Source organism: Pipistrellus hanaki (assembly GCF_964339955.1).
Source record: "Pipistrellus hanaki genome assembly, chromosome: X".
NCBI classification, from domain to species: Eukaryota; Metazoa; Chordata; class Mammalia; order Chiroptera; family Vespertilionidae; genus Pipistrellus; species Pipistrellus hanaki.
Genome location: NC_140524.1, coordinates 42,466,470 through 42,487,092, shown reverse-complemented (window position 1 = coordinate 42,487,092; position 20,623 = coordinate 42,466,470). Strand labels below are relative to the sequence as shown.

Genomic DNA, 20,623 nt, shown 5'->3' with positions numbered 1-20,623 from the left:
TGAGATTATTGTTTTAAAATTGGGTGGCCACATTTTATTCTTCCCAATCAAATACTAACATACTCAGCACCTTCAGACTATTCTCTCTACTATGGAACTCTTTATTAAAAATTCTTTGCTGAATAATAATGTGGCATGCAATAGGCAATGAGAATTTACTTCTTCCTATTTTTGACTCCATCTTTGTGGTAGTGGCTGCATGGCCACAGTTGGTTCAATAGCCAACATGGAGTTCTTTGTCCATGCCCAGGAGCTACATACCCTCAGGATGTCTGGCCATTAGACAGTGGCCCAGATCAAGGCTCATGGAGGGCATTGCCCCAGAAGATCAAGTGGTGCTTCTGGAAGATATGCCTTGGGAGGATGAGACTTCCCTTGGCCAGTGTCAGGTTGCAGCCTTGACCATGCTGGAAGTAGCTGGCCATCTGTTTGGAGGTAGAGTCCATGGTACCTTGGCCTATGCTTGAAAAGTGAGAAGTCAGTTTTCCAGAGTGACCAATAAGGAGGAAAAAGGGAGATAAAGAAAGGTGTAGACAGTTATGGACTGTGTCAAGAGACAGGTGTAGTATCTTTGCTTCCTTAATGTACCCGCTTTTGACAAGAAGAAAGGCACCAATTCTAACTCTTAAGACCTTTTTCATACTAGTTTTCTCTAATAAAGACATTTGATCATGTCAAAAAATGAATAAGAATAAGAAGGAGGAGGAGGAGAAAGAAGGAAAAGCATACTTTCCTATTTTATAGTTAATTACTCTAGGCACAAGATGGTTCATCTGATCATTCATCTGATCAGTTTATGGATGTTGGGCTCAAAGATCTTTCAGGAAATATTTTAGCCTGGTTCCAAGGAAGGAGTTAAGGATTGAGAGTGCTAGGTTAGTGTTCAGTCTGGCTACCGGGTTTTGTTCTCCAATCTTGAAGACCAAGGGGGATAGAAATGATATTACCAGTTGAATAATTTACCAGGTGGGGGAAGTTTTCTGTCACTATTTCTTTCAGTATGTTTTTGATATCTTGCTCTCTCTCATCTTCTGGGACCTCCATAATTCTGATGTTGGTTCGCTTGAAGTTGTCCCAGAGGTTTCTTCCATTATCTTCAATTTTCTGGATTCTCTTGCCTTCTTGCTTCTGCAGAGGAGTGTCTTCTGGCTCTTTATGTTCCAAATCTTTGACTTGATTCTTGCGATCTTCCATTCTGTTTTTAGGACTCTGTATAATATTTTTTATTTCAGACAATGTATTCTTTGTTTCTTGTTGATCCCTTATTATTTCTTGTTGATCCCTTATTATTTCTAGTTGATCCCTTTTCATATCCTCATAGGTCTCGTTTATTTTATCGGCCTTTTCTAGGAGATTCTTGAACAACATTATAGGTGTGGTTTTGAACTCTATATCCAGTCGCTTTTTGTCCTCCATTTCTTTCGTTTGTAATCTATTTTGTTGTCTATGCATTTTCGCAGCTTCCGTGATGGGGCAGAATTTCAGGGTGGAGCCTGCAGGCTTGGCTTTCATCAGCCCCGCCCTATGCTTCCATCAGCCCCGCCCTATGCGGCTCCTGAGTATCAGTATTCCTTAGGGTCCTTCAGTACACGCTGCAAGCACCTCTGAGAGAAAGGTGCCCTCGATTTTCGCCTGCTACCAAACAGTCTAGGCTCTCCCCCAATGAGCCCGGAACTGGGGTTCAGTTCAGTTGGAAGTGGGGTTGGAGGTGGTGTTCAGAGCAGTCTGGAGCTTTTATCTCCTTCCTGCCAGGGCAATCCCGCAGCACAGCCAACCGTCCCTTCTCTGCATGCAATGTGCGCGCCTCCAGGACCTCCTTTCACCGCTCCCCCGGGGTTCCACCTTACAGCCCAGCTCCCTCTGTTTGAGCCTGGGTCCCCAGGGTATGGCCTAGAACTGGGGTTCAGAGCAGTCAGAACTGGGGTTCAGAGCAGTCAGAACTGGGGCCCAGCACAGTCCGGAGCCTTTGTCTCCTTCCCGCCAGGGCAATCTGGCAGCAGAGTCAACAGTCCATCCTCTGCACACAATGTGCGTGCCTCCGGGGGCTCTGCCTTTCTCCATTCCCCTGGGATTCGGCCTCACAGCCCCGGCTCCCTCTGTTTGAGCCTGGGTCTCCAGGGTCTGGCCTAGAACTGGGGTTCAGCGCTGTCGGGTCTGGGGTTCAGCACAGTTGGAACCTTTATCTCCTTCCCACTAGGGAATGCCAGCCAGGCACTCAGTCGCCCCTCCTCTCTGGCTCCATCCTCTCTGCGCGCGTCACGTGTCTCCATACCGTAGGCTTTTACAGCTCCTCAACTCTTCCTTCTGGTTTTCTCCTTGCTTCTCATTGTAGAATTTCCAGTCAGTTGACTTTCCTGTAGTTCTGGGTAATGTCCATTTTATATTTTAGTTGTATTTTATTGAAATTGTTGTGTGCGGCTGTGGATAGGTGTTTACCTGTGCAGCCATCTTGGATTCTCCCTCAGTTGAATAATTTAGTTGAATATATGAATTCAGGCTTCCTTCTTGGTAGTTTAAATGAAAATGTAGGGGAAACGACCAAAGAATTACTTCTATTTAAAGAGAATCTCGCTCACTAAGTTACTTCTCCCAAATAAGATTCATGGCATTTTCTCCCAAGTAAGTTCTAGGATCCAGAGAACATTTTCTAATTCTGATCAGATAAGCTATTGCTCCCAAAAAACTTAGCACTGACAGCAGAATATTGCAAGCCCAACTTGTCCTTCTTCCTGGTTTACAAATGGAAACCTGCTAAACATGGCAGTATCAACAGGGAAGGCTGAAAAGTAGTGACGCCAAGGCCAAACCAGGGCCAATCACTGTGTACACCCTTAGTAATCCAAGGGAAGGCTATTTGGTCAGCAAAAGCTGTGAATTATGACCACATCTATATCACAAATAAATGTTTCAGATCCAAACCAAGGGCTATTGGTTAAATATGTTTGCCTTTTAGACACAGATATATTTTTAGAGGACACATTTTACTCTCTCCTACCTCAATAGCACTAACATGGAGTCAAAGGTATTGTCATTTAGATACTCATGTGGTCTTCATTCCTTGGGTCTCCAGATCTCTGCTATCTAATGAAAGGCTTGCTTCATGGGGTTTGTAAGTCTTTTGGGTCTAATGAAAGGCTTGCTTCATGGGGTTTGTAAGTCTTTTGGGGTACAATGGAAATGAGAAAACTTCCCTTGGGTTTTGTTTAAAGTAAATAGCAGCTCCTTAAAATAATAAATATATGACTGAAAGAAGGTTTGTATATCTTTAAAATGTCTTTTTTGTCCACCAAGAGCTGAAGTAGAGAAAATTACTTAGGTTACAGTCTTTTAAGATGAAGGACTAAGGTTATAGTCCTTGGAAGACAGTTCATGGTGCTAGACTTCAGAACAGGTGACTACAGAACTCATTCTGAGTGGCTTTAAAGACAGATAATTTAATTTTAATCTAGTGGAAGTAACACTCAATTGAAAATCAGAAGTTATGCATCGTGGCTCCGCTATAAGAGTCAGTTTATTGAGTCTGAATAAATCACATCTCCTCTGTGAGCCTCACTATCCCCATCTATAAAATGGGGAGGAATAGGTTAAATAATCTTTCCATGTCTGACATTCTATTAATTTCACTCATTCAAAAAACCATTTATGTGTGATAACATGGATGGACCTTGAGGACATTATGCTGGTGAAATAAGTCAGACAGATAAAGACAAATATCATATGAATTTCATTATATGTGGAATCAGTTACTATATTTCTGTGTTGTTAAGTGAACTCTTAGATACAGAGAACAGATTGGAGATCGGTTATTGCCAGAGGTGGGGGTTGGAGGATAGAGGAAATGGGTGAAGGTGGTCAAAAGTTACAAATCTCCAAGTATAAAATACATAAGTCCTAGGAATGTAATGTAGAACATGATGACTATAGTTAGTAATACTGTACTTTATTATTTGAAAGTTGCTTAGAAAGTAAATGTGAAGTTTTCATTACAAAAAAAATGCTACTATGAATGATGATGAATGTTAACTAGACTTATGTGGTGATCACTATGTTGTATAAATGAAATTAATATATGTTTGTTATACCTCAATTAAAAACATTTATGGTACACTTTATGAATTATCCCAAATGAATACATCCCTGTAACCACTACTAAGCTCAATAAATAGAACATTAGCCACATCCTAGAAACGCTTTCCATCACTACCTTTACCCCCACAAAGTGCAATCACTATCCTAAATTCATGAATGAGATTGCTTGTCAGAAACTTTATGTAAATGGATCATATAGCAACCCCCCCCCCCCTCCAAAAAATTTATGAGATACTTGCCATATTCCAAGAGTATTCTAGGTACTGGAGATTCAAAAGCAAACAAAATAGACAAAGTCTTTTCTCTAGAGAGGTTACATAGGCAACAAACATATGTCAGATGGTGGTAAGTGCTATGGAGAATCTTGAACCAGGGCAAGGGAATAGGGAACAATGGCGGATGTGCTATTTTTATATAAGGAAATATGGAAGGCTTGTGTGATAAGATAACATTGGAGCAGATATCTAAAGAAACAAAGGGAGCCATCCATGCAGTTACTTGTATGAGGAACGTTTCAGGCAAAGGAACTGAGAGTAGTAAATCATTCATATAAGAGGTGAGTATGGCTGGAACAGTTCAGGTAAGATAAGAATGGTAAAAGATGAGATCAAAGAGCAGGGGCCCAGATCATGCAGAGTCCTATAGGCATTGGACAAGATTTTGGAGGGTAGTTTGAAGTGACACAGGTAGTTTTAAAAGTGTGACTCACTTTAGGGAAAAGACTGGATTATGGGGGGTGAGAGGAAAAGGAAGGGGGATCAATTGTCCAGGTGAGAAGTAACTCTGGCTTGGACTAGGGCAAGGTGATTGGGTATTGAAAAGTTGTCAAATTCTAGGATGGTCTGGAATGATTCAAAGCTTGAAGTCTCTTGTCATGGGCATCTCATGATATCCTCTATTCTTTGAGGCCTTTCCAGACATTGTGAGTCTGTATTTGTGTTCATATACTTCAAACATGGGAAAGCTTAATTTTTTTTTGTGAATTTCTAAACTTATTAGCTCTTGTCAAATCAAAGTAGAAAAAATTACTGAAGTAACAGACAATTCGTGTCATTGGTGGCATCAATTGAGAGAAAGCTTCTCTTCTTTGAGCTTGTTAAGGTTGTTCTATTCCAGAGCTAAACACCTTTTATTGACTGCTGAACAAGAAGATACTCAAAGCTTCTACATCAGTCAGAGCTACCTGATCATCTATTTTGACAATGTATGTCAATATTTTCAGGGTCAAAACATTTTTAATATAGATGATTATGTCAGCATGGCATCAAATAAAGCAAGATCTTGGAGTATTCTATTTATCTGATCAGTGTAGGCAATTTGGAGAGTTTAGACCAGAAATGGAATAGACTCAACATGTCACATGTTGTTTGCCTTTTACATCTTTGCTTACTACTAAGAAAATTAAGGAAATGTTTTCCTGTATATTTGATACTCGCCATATTTTCTGAAGTAACAACTCTGCTGCCAATGATGTCAGGAAAAATAATGGATTAAATGGATATTTTCCATTGCTTGAGTGTAGAACTCATTCCTTTGCTAAATACCAACCCTTGCCTAGTCGGCTTGGCTCAGTGGTTGAGCGTTGACCCATGAACCAGAAGGTCATGGTTCGATTCCCAGTCAGGGTACATGCCCAGGTTGTGGTCTTGATCCCCTGTAGGGGGTATGCAGGTGGCAGCTGATCAACTTTTATCATTGATGTTTCTATCTCTTTCTATCCTTCCCTTCCTCTCTGAAATATTATATATATATATATATATATATATATATATATATATATATATATATATGCCCAAGTGTAAGATCAACCGTCCAACAGGTCAACTAAATGACCAGTTGCTATGATGTGCACTGACCACCAGGGTGCAGATGCTCAATGCAGTAGCTGCCCCCTGGTGGTCAGTGTGCTCCCACAGCCAACCTCTTGAGGCTAGCCAACCTTCTGCAGCCCCAATAGACAAATTCGTGTACCAGGCCTCTAGTATCTATCTCTATCTCTATCTCTATCTCTATCTCTATCTCTATCTCTATCTCTATCTCTATCTCTATCTCTATCTATCTCTATCTCTATCTCTATCTCTAACTATCTATCATCTATCTATCTATCTATCTATCTATCTATCTATCATCATCATCCTCTACCTATCATCATCTATATACTAGAGGCCCAGTGCATGAAAATTAATGCACTGGAGGGGGTCCCTCAGCCCAGCCTGCCCCCTCTCACAGTCCAGGAGCCCTCAGGGGTGGGAGGCAACCTGGTGATCAGGGGAAGGTGATGCACCATCACACCTCTGCTGCTGCCACTGCTGGCAGCACAAGCCTCAGCCAGCCCTGGTTACTTGAACCTTGGGCAGCCCTTTTTCCTGTTTCTGTATCTGTCTACTTCTCTTGGGCTTGAGATGTAGGCCTGTCTAGTCCTTTATTTCTGTGCTGTCAATACCTTTATTCCTTTGAACAAAGATCCTTAAGCCCTAAACTAGAACTTAAAAATAAATGAATTATTAAGCATGAATACTTTCATGCAGACTTGCTCATACCAGAGAAACCCTAAGGCATTTTAAGCATCACTAAAACAATTCTATAGTCTTATGCAGAAAAGTTAAAAGATCTAGAACACAATTAGCTTTGTTCTTTGTTCCCATTGCTATAAAAGTCTGGGTATACCACTGTTCTCTAATAAATTAGGGTGATTTTTTTTTAAGAATAAAAAGTGCTAATGACTGTAATGTACAAAGTGTTTAGACAAATCAGGAATAAAAACATGAAGACTCCAGTAAAAAATGGGTTAAAAATGAAAGGTTGACTCATAAAATAAATAGCTTACAATGTGAAATCCCAGTTATAATAAGGAATTAAAATGTAAAATGATAATGCAATAGTATTTTTAGCTTGTAAGATTGACATGTTTTTTTTGCAGTCTATGATTGCAAATATATGAGAAACAATTACTCTTACACACTGTTAGTAGGAGAGCAATTTTGCAATTTATAGCATAATTTTAAAATGCATACACCCTGTGATTCCATAATTCCATTACTAGGAAGAATTTACCTTACAAATATAATCACATAAGTGTTCACAGATTTTATATATATATATATATATATATATATATATATATATATATATATATATATATTCATTACAGCATTGTTTAATAAAGTGAAAATACAAGAAAACTCAAAGTCTAAATATACTTGAAACAATTTAAATAGAAGGCTGGTTAAATAAATATGGTGCATTTGTATGATACAATGCAATACTGTCATTAAAAATAATAAAGTAAAGCCTGACTGGTGGTGCTCAGTGGTTGTGAATCAAACCATGAACCACGAGGTCACCAGTTCGATTCCTGCCCAGGGCATATGCCCAGGTTGCAGGCATAGATCCCTAATGGGAGGTGTGCAGGGAGGCAACCAATTGATGTTTCTCTCTCATCAATGTTTCTATACTTTACCTTCCTCTCTCCCTAAAATCAATAAAAAATTTAAAAAAAGAATATAGTAAAGATAAATATCTTCACGTAGAAAATGCCCATATATGTATTGTACAGGAAAAAGGAACAGGTCAGAACATTTTTTCAAAGTTTGTGTTTCTGTTTGAATATGCATAGAAAATACTTAGAACATACACCTACATTGTTCTTAGAGATGGCTTTTACAAAGTTGATCATGAGAGTAGGAAATGGTATGTTTCCCTTACCATGCTTTTATACTGTTTTAATCCTTACAGTAATTTAATTCTTCTATAACAAAAATTTCAAAGTAAACAAATTGATGTGGAAAAGGATGGTGGTTACTTAGTATACTAATCTATACTAATAAAAGCCTAGGTGGCCCTCGTGCACTTTGTCATTACAAGATGGCCACCACAAGATGGCCACACACACAGTGGAGGCAGGGCCTGGTGGCTTCTACACGTGGTGAGGCCTGGGGGTCCTGCAGCTCCATGTGGCATGGAGGAGGCTGGTCCCAGCGCCTCTGCTGCCTTGCACAGAGGAGGCGGATTGTGGCAGGGGAGGGCAGTTGGGGGCAATTGGGCTGGCAGGGGAGCAGTTAGGCATCAATCAAGCCAGCAGGGTAGCATTTAGGGAGAGATCAGGCTGGCAGGCTGAAGCAGTTAGGGGCAATCAGGCAGGCAGGCTGGTGAGTGGTTAGGAGTCAGCGGTCCCAGATTGTGAGAGGGATGTCCAACTGCCAGTTTAGGCCCAATCACACAGGACATATCCCAAAGGGTCCCATATTGGAGAGGGTGCAGGCCAGGCTGAGGGACAACTCCCCTGCCCTGTGAATGAATTTCGTGCACTGGGTCACTAGTCCTATAAAATAAAAGGCTAATATGCAAATTGACCGTACAGCAGAATGACTGGCTGCTATGATGTGCACTGACTACCAGGGGGCAGATGCTCATGCAGAACCTGGCCCCAGGTGGTCAGTGTGCTCCCACCTGGGGAGCACCACTTAGCCAGCTCATGGTTGACGAGCACAGCATTGGTGGCAGGAGCCTCTCCCGGCTCTGCTGCAGGTGGGTGGTAAGGAGCCAGGGACTGTGAGAGCCCCAGACTGTGAAAGAAATGTATGACTGCCAGCTGAGGCCCCATCCCGGCAATCAGATATCCCCCTTAGCTGGAAGGTAGACATCCCCCGAAGGGTCCAGGACTGTGAGAGAGTGCAGGCCAGGCTGAGGGATACCCACCCACCCCGCCCCCACCTCAGTGCATGAATGCCATGTACCAGGCCTCTAGTACTTGAATAATTTCATACCTCATTTTGAGAGTTAAGAAATAAACAAGGGGGGAAGGGAGGTACATTTTTATTTAGTTTGTGTAAACAATGCCCAGATTGTTCTAAACTTTGGCTGACTCAGTGGGGATTGAAACCTTCTCTGTGCAGGCCCATTGAAAGGCCTATTTGAAGACAGGGGGTTGAATTGAGGATTTGGAGAGGTAAGTTTTTTAGCTTCAAAATTCCCTCCACTGTTCTGATATGGATAATGGAGCTGATGGTGGCCACAAATATTAAATCACTCCAGTTTTTCCTTGAAGAGTAGACAGGGATTCAGAAATTTCACTGTCCAGCCTAAGGTTTTTGTAATGAGCTATTACCCCTACCCCATCCCCCTCTTCAGGAGAAGAGGTAAAGGTGGTAGACTCATGGATTTGTTTTTGAGGCCAGCTTCATCATCCTTCTCTGATTTTACTGTCTTTGGGTGTGCTTTTTTCTTAAATGGTTCACAGCCCTCCTTTACTAATGAAAAGACAATAACAATTCACTAATAGAAAATGAAACAGTAAGCTTTTCTTTAATCAAGATCTTGGTATTTACGTGATAATTACTTTCTCTTTACTGAGAACCTCACAAGGCAGACATACTCCTTAGAACAGAGAATAGCTGCTGGATTGGGGCCACTTAATTCTGCCAGAGGCAACAAAGTTTGCATTTATTAACTGGTCCATGAATCTAGCATGAATCTCACTAAGGTGGTTCTCCTGACTCCAGAGACTTTTTGTTGACAGGAGAAGAAACCACTTCCCTATCCTGTTCTGTCTGTTGGCCTAACTAACCCTAAAATCTTAGGACTGGATTTGCCAGTGACAATTCAACTGATTTGAGGGGCAATTAGCCAGCCCTCTTTACTCAAACTATCAACCCTATGCCTCTATTTTGAACTTTATTCCGTAAGAAATAATGAACCTCTGTGGTCATTTGAGTGACATGATCAAATGCAGGACTGTCTTATCTCTAATAGCATTTATATTTCAACTAATTGTTTATATGTTCGTCTCCTTACCTCAATCAAATTATTCAAAGGGACTTGGTAATCCATTGGGTGTGGTAGTTCAAAGAGAGGGTAAAGTTGAAAACAACTGCAAGGTTTCATATCTAGATAACTAAAAGGATAACTGGGAGGAGACAAGAGTCATCACTTGAGAAGATACCCTGGATGAGGAGGATGCTTTGGAGGACAAAGTGAGATTAGAACAGGTATTAAGAAAATAGACTCTACTGCTAAGTCTTCCTACGTTTGAATCTTAGTTTTTCTGCTTACTAGCTTGGGAAAGTTATTTAACCTCTTTTGTTCCTTATTTAACCTCCTGATGTCCCCATTTGTAAGGATGGTTAATAATATTATTCTGCATTACAGGATTATTGTATCAAATAAGTTAATGCATGCTATGTATTCAGAATGGTACCTGGCACAGAATAAGTGCTTACTTAGTGTTTGCTATTTTTATTATTAGACACTAGAGGCTCAGTACATGAAATTATGCACTTGGGGAGGGATCCCTCAGCTCGGCCTCTGCCCTCTCACAGTCCAGGAGCCCTTGGGTGATGGAGGCGGGAGAGGCTCCTGTTACCGCCATTGTGCTCACCAGCTGTGAGCCTGGCTTCTGGCTGAGCAGTGCTCTCCCTGTGGGAGCACACTGACCACCAGAAGGTAGCTCCTGCATTGAGCATCTGCCCCCTGGTGGTCAGTGCCCATCATAGCAACTGGTTGTTCTGCCGTCAGGCTCAAACTGGCTCTTAGACATCCCGGATTGTGAGAAGGAGCAGATCAGGCCTAGGGACCCTATTGGTGCATCATCAGGGCCAGGGAGGGACACAGGAGGTTGGCCTGCAGGAGAGGGACTGTGGGAGGGCTCCAAGGCATGTCCTGCCCATCTTGTTCAGTCCTGATTGGCCGAACCCCAGCAGCAAGTTAACCTAATGGTCAGAGAATCTGCCCCCAGGTGGTCAGTGCACATCATTGTGAGAGGATGAGCAACCTTAGCATATCATTAGCATATTATGCTTTAATTCACATGTGTCAAACACAAGGCCCACGGGCCAAATCCAGCCCGCCAGGCCTTGCAATGTGGCCTGCACCGCGCTGTCATCACTGCACTCCGCTGTCAGTTTATGACATTGTCAGTTTATGACTGTTCAGTAAACCATTCGGCCCGCAATTTAGGCTGGATTTTAGATTTTGGCCCCTTCTCTGATTGAGTTCGACACCCCTACTAATTGGTTGAACGGCCCACTGCATGACTGACACTTAGCATATTAGGCTTGTATTATTTAGGGCAGTGACTTTTAAATGTTTGAGGGTATATCTAGCTAAAATTTTGAAAATAAATTATGGAGCTTTTGGTAGATATTGGTCTACAAAGGGAGAAGTGACAGAACTCTTGGTAGCACTAATAGCAAAAGATTTGAAAAAGAGACTAACAGTTAATGGTCAGAGAGAGAAAAGTAACCTTATAGGCATGATATGGACACTAAGAGAGTTGTCAACTAATGAGATTAAAATGCCACACACTTATTGGACTTGTAGGTATGTGGAGAAAAGGGAGATGAAAGAGGAAAGTCAAATATCAATATGGACAATTCCTCATAAATATTTGCAACCCTCAGCCCCTGAGTGATGTGGCTTTAGCTTCTTTCTTTCATTCCATGCTAGTTCTCTCAGCTCCCACTGCCATTCAGAGGAACAGTAACAACCAGATGGGATGGTGGTAACTGTTTACCATGGTCCCAACTAAGGATTGGCTCAACTAATGTCAATAGACTCATTCTTCTTTACTCCAATTAGGAACAGAGAAAAAAAAGGGGGGGGGCAGATGAGCACAGGAACCCAGCAACTACTGTTTGCGATATGACTTAGGACCCATCTGTCCCAGTGTTCTGACTCTGAATAAGGTATCTGTGGTCTTCCTCTATGATGCTAATCTCATGAAGGTAGCATGAGCCCCAAGCATTATTTTTTTTCAGTAATCCATCACTACAGGACCTACTGTGAACAAGCCACCATCATTCCCACTATGGATTTCATTGTCCATTTACTTCCTTCTGACAAATGTGCCTCCCTCCTTTCTTCTTTTCCAGCTGAAAGCATGTTTCTTATTTGAAATGTTCTGCCTTTGAAATCTGTCTACTTGTATCCAGAGTAACCTCCTATATTGTCCATGTTACACATTTTGCATGTTGTAGCATGTTTCCTTGTACTATTCTATTTCTTTCCCATGTTTGTTGTTTGAATATGGGAAAGAATCAGTACAGGTGGTGTTTGGTGCACTGGGGTGAAACTAATGGAGGGGAGATGGAAGAGCTCTGAATGTTGCACTGATATTTCACTCTTGGACTGAGTTTGTGACAAGAGCCTTATCTGGAAAAACCAAAAACAGTAAAGAGCCTGGGGTGAAAAGAAAACAGAAAATAGTTGACCTCTAGAAAACTGTACCTGTGAGGTGAAGGAGGACAGAAAAGAAGAGGTAACTCCTTAAGTAGACATGTGTATGTGGATTAAAGGCTATTCACAACTATGAGTATGAGGTTATAGAAAGAAAGCCCTGAGTTGGTGGTAACCCTGAAGGGAGATGAGAAGGGCCATGCCTAAAAAACATCATGGGTTTCTATTTAGTCATTGTGTTTGAGATTACTTTTTGGTTTCTTCTTTGTGAAGTGTTATGTATCCAGATCTGTTGGTCTACTTGAGTCCAAGTTTAAATACTTTTTTTTCCTGAAAGGCAAACATCACTGTCTTCAATATTTTGTTACCCTTGGAACACAGAAATCCATATCCATTAAGATGGGTGGACTGCTTAGACAGCATGTGCATGTCTGTTCTCCCCATGAGACTATAAATTTCTCAAGGGTACTAACTGTATCTTTCAAATTTATTGTGAAGCATATGATTAGTAGTCATAAATGCCTAGAAAATTGAATAGAACTGAAGAGAATTAATATTTACTGGAACTCTGTCATCAATGAGTTATTCTAGACAGATACTACTTTTGTTTATTTTTGGCTTTGTTGTAAATAAAGTGGTAACTTCTAATGATTCATTGGAAGCAGAGTGGAGTAGTAGAAAGAGTGGCTGGGGAGATAGGAAGCTTTTGTGTTGGTACAGGGCTCAGCTAAGTGACCTTGGACATGTCACTTCAGAACGAATGATCTCTAAGCTCTCTACAATTGTGATCTGTGAGTGAATTAGGCCAGGTTTATTAAAATTCAGCACAGATATATGAGTGGAAGTAACTCACTTTATCAGTTTAGCTAATATGATGTCATGCAGTCACTCTGACCTTTTTTTTTTTTTTTCCTATCAAGTGGCTGATTTATTTTCTTGATACAACCCATTTCTTTGGCCTAGAACTTTGTATAATTAAAATCATAGAATTAAAGCTGTTACTCAGATTATTATAGGCATAAAAACCTACTGTTATATTGGGAAATTCAGGTAACAAAGATTTGGTAATATTAATAGTTTGTATTAGTGTTTATGTGATTATGTCAAATGTTAAATAATAATTCTCATTTTAAATTTGCAACAACCTATGATGTAGATAATATCATTAACCCCATTATACAGATAAGGAAAATGATGCTCAATCAGGGTAAACACCATTCCAAAGGTCATGCAGTCTGAACTGTTAGCTACTATGTGTTAGTGGTACATAATACTTCAAAAAATAATTTAGATTAGCTAGAAGGTCATATCATCACAGATTCAATGAATAGGAATAGGAGAAGTTAGAACTAGCTATCATTTATTGAATATCCATGTATCAGGCACTGTTATAAGTAATATACATGTATTTTTTTTATATAATTCTCACTATAACTATGAAATAGACTCCATTGTCATTCCCATTTACAAATAAAGAAACTGAGGTTTGGAGAGACTAAGTGACTTGTCCAGGTCAACAAATCTCAGAAGTGCATGACTCCAAATAGCAGGGTGACTTTTACACTTCTCTCTTTTAATTTCTGCTCCCATATTGACTGATATTTATAGGTTGGACTCTTTAGCCCCTCTAGGTGCTCCAGTCACCTTTTCCTGGGCCCTTAGTGTCCCACTCCACACTGTTCAATCTCTGAGACCAAGGATCAGACTGGAGAAGTAGTAAATAGAGTGCCTTGTTGCTGATTTTCTACAGTCTCAATACAAACCCTTACCAGTGTTGCTGAGACTTAATCTTGCTAGCTCATCTGTGAAACCAATTTCAATTTGGAGCCATCTGCCACAGAAAAATGAGTAATTATGGCAGAGCTCACAAGGGTGGGTCACGGGAAGAAGGTTGTCTTAGCCTCTTTCCTCCTGTCTGCATTGATGCAAGTGACCAAGAAAGAAAATTACTTGGGTGGGCTGTTGATACAGAGGCCAGAAGCTTTACCTCTCTGTTGCTCACATACTTATATTTTAGTGAACAAGGAGGAATAACTTTGAGACTGACGCGCTGCCTACTGCTCTAAGGAGACGGTTAAGGAGGGATGACTTTGAGGTCATGCAGCTTGCCTGACAACAAAAGGGAGACCATTGCCATCAAGGCCAGGCAGAAAGTGGTAATCTATGAACTGGGCCAGCTTGTTCACCAGTCTCTCCCTCTCACTGTACTGGTGTTGACTTGTGATGAGTACCACTTGCCAGCTGGTCTCTCCACACAATATGATGGGTTAAGTCAAACTGATAGAGTAAAGCTGAAAATAATAGTCACTGACTTCTGTTTAGCATTTAATTTTTTTCCCAAAAGACTAACATTTTATTTTATTTCTTCTTTATAATAGCTCTCTAGATTAGGTAGGGGCAAATATTATTAGCTTTATTTTACAGATGAGGTGTGATTCCACAATTGAATGTGTGTAAAAGATACCCAAATGACACCCAATTTAATGAATTGCCCAAGGTCTTTAGCCTGTTACAACTGGCTAGTACTTGAAACTCTGAATTAGAGCCTATCATTATGTTTTCTAGACCAGTAGTTTTCCAGGTATGCTTTCTTCTCAGGCAGAAAGCAGGTATGGGAGTGGTGTGTGTGTGTGTGTGTGTGTGTGTGTGTGTGTGTGTATGTGTGTGTGTGTGAACAAGTAGGGATTTAAGTCCCAATCTGAACTTAAACTAGGGAAGCTGTGCTTGGGTTAGTTTGTCTGTTTTATATCTGGGCAAGATTTCATTTAATGTAAAGCTCCAAAAAACGTTTGAAAACCACTTATCTAGGCTAGTATTTCTCATAAAGAGTATAGTGGGTTGAAGTGTGTCCCCTTAAAAGATATGTTAAAGTCTTAAACCTCAGTACCTATGAATGTGATCTTATTTGAAAAAAGGATGTAGATGTAATGAAGTTAAAATGAGGTCATCTTGGATTAGGGTAGGCCCCAAACCAAATCTCTGGTGTCTTTATAAGAGAAAAGAGAGGGATATTTGGACACAAAAACACTGAAGAGAACTCTATGTGATGAGAAAGGAGAGACTGAAGTGATGTGGCTATAAGCCAAGGCATGGAATAGATTCTCCTTAGAGCAGCGGTTCTCAACCTTTCCAATGCCGCAACCATTTAATACAGTTCCTCATGTTGCAGTGACCACAAACCATAAAATTATTTTTGTTGCTATTTCATAACTGTAATTTTGCTACTGTTATAAATCATAATGTAAGTATCTGTGTTTTCTGATGGTTTTAGGTGATCCTGCTAGCGGTTCTCAACCTGTGGGAGCCTATTGTCTTAGAACGACGGCCTTAGCGGCTCCAGAAGGAACTAGCCCTCCCAACACCTTTATTTTGGACTTTTGGCCTCCTGAACTACGAGAGAAACCATTTCTTTATTTAAAGTCGCCCAGTTTGTGGTATTTTGTTATGACAGGTATGTGAAACAAATACAGAGAGGTATATAGAACTATTATCTAGAAACAAGTGGGCTTATTAAAATTTTGATTACAGGCCCAAACCCCAAGATTCTGATTCTGTAAGGTATGTAATGGGACTTAAGGACGTGCATTTTGACAAGTTTTCAATAGGCACAATTATTGATCTTTGAGCTTATTGTGACCATACACAGTCTTTGGATTGTTGCTGGATTTGCTTTCCCTCCTTACTGATGCTTTTCTAGTGATGCTCAGAGTCAATGAGCTGCAGGGAGTAGATTTAATGGATGAGAAATAGGCTGGTATTAAACCTTCTGTAGTCCAAAATATTTGAATTTTGAGAATTATTTGAGTGTTTACCCCAAGGAATCACAAGACCTCCAAGTCAACAAAATCTACTCCTATTGAAATAGGCCATAATGGTGTAGTGGTTCCAGACTAGATACTGCCAAGAGGATCATATTTCTGAGGCAGCATGAAAGCCACAGAATAACACACACAAGAAGACAATACAGTACCCCCCCTCCCCCGCACACTATGTTCTACTTGTTGTCTAGTGCAAGGAATTCAATCTAATAGAGCACCACCATTTTTACTTAAAGAGTTGTCCCTATTAAAAATTCAGGTCTCCATGTAAGTGTTGATCCTTGAAGTCAGTGTCAGCCATTTGTGCCTGGCCTCTAATCTTTATCTGAAAGCAGTTTTGATAGGCTAGAAGAGGACAGTGGACTGGGGTCAAGAGGAAGCTAAGGGGGTCTTGCTGTCAGCTTGAGGTCAAACTCCATGCCCAATAAAGCTAAAGAGGGCACTAGTTTACACAAGATTGATGGAGGTCAGCTGTGCCCCATCCCTTGGAGAAGTGGGGGAGAGCCTCTGTGAAAAAGGACAGGTGTTTGGATTCTGTTTGTGGAAGGAGTGTCTTTCTGAGAGTCCCCTAACCACCTGGATCCAAGGTCCTTCAGGAGGCCTGTGTTTACTCACATCCCTGCTTGCCCCCGGTAAATAAATATTGTTTCTATCTCCCCAAAAGGCAGATCTCCTGCACTATGGCAGTCTGTTGTTATAGTTACTGATGTCTGAGTTATTACAGCGATTTCAAAGCAATGGAAGAAAATGAAATTTAGCAGAGGCTAATACGGGGGTTGGGAGGGAGAGAAGAGAGAGAAGAGAAGGCTACTGAAGAGCTGACAGCTTTGTGTGTTTGTACATATGGTGTCATATTTGGATATGGACAAAGGAGGTCTTATACTAGCACTGTGTCTGAAGGATCTTGGTAAAGACAGATTCCCCCAAATAGCTTTACCCAAGTTTAATATGCCTGATATTTCACCATTAGTTATTCATTTCTGAGTGAAGCTCTGCCTTTCTCCAGGGAAGATCATGCCTTAGATTGTACTTTAGTATAAGTTTATCTAGTACCTTTCTTTCTCTGAGTTTGCCAGAGCAATGGGGAAAGATGGAGGAAGTAGGGGCCATCAAATAAGAACTTGGCCTACTTTCAAAACTTAGGGTTGATATTGCTAGTGCCCTATTTGGAACTACCTCTGTGCTATTCTCTCTTTCAAAACAGTTATGATGATAAATGGGAGTGAATATGAAAGTCTTCCACATTTGATAACTCAGTATTTCTTTGTCTCTACCATTAACTCAATTCCATGCTCAAAAAGAAGAAATACAATCAGGAGATGTGCTTGACTTGAGGGGTTTAGAAAAGACTAGGGAAGATAGGACTGGGAAAGACTGTTAATGAAGACTGTTGAGTGCTAGGATTCTTAAGTTAGTTTCTCTTCTAATGGGAAGACATGGTAGTTGCTGAAATGATGGACAGGAATTGTAGAATTATTACAATATTTTGGGAAGAATAAGCAGCATCATTGTTCAGAATGGGTTGGGAGAAAGAAAGAGGCTAGAGGGAAAGAGTCCAGTTAGAAGATTTTAATGTTACTCTAGGTAGTGTTTCCCAAAGTGTGGTACGCTTACCCCAGGGGTACAGGAAGAGCTTGATGGGGGTACACGTTGCACCAGAGTTTGGTGGGGATATGCACTGCACCGTGCTTAGCTGCACCTAATTTTACGTTCTCATGAGTACGCGGGGTACTCAGCGTTACGAAAATTATAGAAGGGGTACACATATATCAAAAGTTTGGGAAACACTGCTCTAGGACATTGGTTCCTAAATCTGAGTATTCATAAGAATTCCCTAGAGGGGTTATTAAGACACAGCTTGCCGGGCCTCATCCCCAGAGTTTCTAATTCAGTCTCTGGTGATGCCTGAGGATTTTCATTCACGTTTAGCAAGTTCCCCTGGTGATGCTAATGCTGGAACACACTTGAGAACCAGTATTCTACAATAGAAGAGAGATGATAAGGACTAGAGGCACAGTGGTGGGAGTTGGGTTAGAGAGGAAAGTATGTAAGATATATTAGGAATGAAGAAAGCACAAGGTTTAGGAACTAGATATGGAGGCAAGTGAGGGGAAGGACTTGAAGATGACTCCAGAATATAAAACATAGATATCTCTGAGGGTAGGAGAAACTCCTGACAAACACCTGAACATCTAATGGTGGAATGCAGTTACATGACAGGTACTAGAAAAATATGTGAGCCCCTGTATCCATTTTCATTTTCATTGTGACTCTCATGCTTAAAAGCCTCCTGTCCTTCAGGAGAGAAACTAATAAAAGGAGAAAGCTCAGGTTTCTGTTTGGTTTATTCTTTTGTAGAATATAACTTTGAGTAGAGAAAGAAAATAAAGATAGAGAGCAGAGGGTAGGAAGGGTAGAAGAAGCTTGAATATTTTGGAAATGGAGAGCACACTTTTTGATTGTTAAGTATTGAATATATAAGGGAAAATACTAATAAGAAAATGGCAAATGAGTAAAACTCAGCATAGGCCATGCAGGGTGGCTCTAGGATACTACCTGAGATCACTGATTAGAGCAGAGGGTTGCCATGATAGCGCTTCTCAACTCTAGCCTACCTGAACTTCCCTAGTTTCAAGGCTTCTAATTTTGGTTTCCTGTTGTCCCTGGCTATTTTCAATCCTATAGGAACTTCTCTTACCTGCTTCTCTCCACTGGGCCTCTTGTAGCTGAGCAGAAGCTCCACAGCACCCACCACTTCCTTGCGGATAGCATAGAGCAAGGCATCACCTACATACACACTGTGGTTCAGCAGTAGCTCCATTATCTCCAAGTTTTCATTCTCAATGGCAATGAGCAGAGCACTCCGTCCCAAAGGATCCATGCAGTTGATGTTGACATTGTAGTAGATCTCTGCCTCCTGGAGGGCCTGCTTCACAGTGGCATAGTCCCCCTTCTCTACAGCATTGAGGAAGGCCTTCTCCTCTGCAGAGAGCTCAGTCTCAGCCCTCACAATTTGCAGTGGGATTCGGTCTCTGTATGGTGAGTAGTTGACCTTTTTGTAGTACAGTTGGGCCATTGTTCATAGCAATTTAGAAACCTGAATAAGGAGAGAAAGGGAGACCGAAGATATTCTTAGATACCCGAAGGTCTCAAATGGCTAACTGTGGAGGCAGCCTTGCTAATGGGTTGGAAAATCCAAAACATTTGTTTATTTTACACTTCATTATTTTGTTAATACTATGCTGATTAAAAAAATATCTTTATTGTTGAAAGTATTACAGATATCTCCTTTGATTGTGTTTTTTTTCCCTTTGACCCCCTCAATCCCATACCCACCCCTCCCAAGTCTTCACCACTCTATTGTCTGTGTCCATGAGTTATGCATATAAGTTCCCTGGTTAATCACTTCCCTACTACCCTACTTCCACCTTCCCTCTGGAATTTGTCAGTCTGTTCCATGCTTCTATGTCTCTAGTTCTATTTTATTCACCAGGTTATTTTGTTCATTAGATTCCACATATAAATGAGATCATGTGATCCTTATCTTTCTTTGACTGGCTTGTTTCACTTAGCATAATACTCTACAGGTCCATCCATGCTGTTGGAAATAGTAAGAGTTCTTTCTTTTTTTATACCGGTGTACTGTTCCATTGTGTAAATATACCACAGCTTTTTTATCCATTCATCTGCTGATGAATCCCAAACTGTTTTAATGTCACAATCTTTTGCTTCTTGAAAAGGAGTATACCAGAGAAAGCCCAGGCTTTGGAGTCAGAAATACCTGGGCTCAAATCCTGACTGTACCAGCTCTGTGACCTTGGATAAGTTACACAAACCAAGCCCTCCATGTTTCAATTTATTATTATTAAGTTTATCAATATCGATAATATGTATAGCAGTTATCATTATGCACCAGGCTCTGTGTTAAAGAATAATTTCTATCTCATAAAGCTATTGTGAGAGTTAAATAAGGTAATGCATTATCAAAGCAGCTGGCTCAGGATGGAACAAGGTAGTTCCATCTACCTTGTTCCATGCCTGAGACATGGAACAAGGTAGTTCCTTCCTTCTCTTCTGCTGCCTGAAAATACTCATGATAATACTTCTGATTGGTGATGCAAAGTTGGAGTTCATCTTTGGCCAATTTCTTTGGGCTCTGGACCTATAGGCTTGTGTTGATTTTCAGGATTGCATTTGCAGTCACCCCAGATGCAGCTCCTGGATTACAATCCTGTTTTAGTGCTAACTGAAATTCTGTTTCTTGCTGCTGTTCACCTGGGAGAGGGATACTGGTTCCAATATACCAAAGGCAGCTAGCTGCAAAAAATAAGCACAGACACTCTCTGTTCACTCATGATTTTTTTCCTTCACTATTCCAAACCAAGAAACTGATAGATATGAAAATGTGATTCAAATGTGAGAAGTGAATGGTCTGTTTTACATACCCCACATCTAAAGCCAGATTTTCATAGAATTTAATTTAAAGTAAAACCTATTATTGAGTTCCTGCAATGTGTTTAACTTTGTGATAAAATACGGCAGCA

General features: G+C 40.7%; 1 protein-coding gene across 1 annotated transcript in view; it reads right to left on the bottom strand.

Annotated features, from left to right (window-relative positions):
• Nucleotides 1-20,623, bottom strand: part of TRPC5 (transient receptor potential cation channel subfamily C member 5) — a gene marked incomplete at its 3' end in the record, with an annotated part of 359,287 nt that overhangs the window by 153,535 nt on the left and 185,129 nt on the right. Inside the window, exon 2 of the mRNA XM_084870450.1 lies at nt 18,778-19,176. Coding sequence (XP_084726576.1) covers nt 18,778-19,155 — 378 coding nt within the window. The 5' untranslated portion in view covers nt 19,156-19,176. The remainder of the gene's footprint in view (nt 1-18,777; nt 19,177-20,623) is intronic.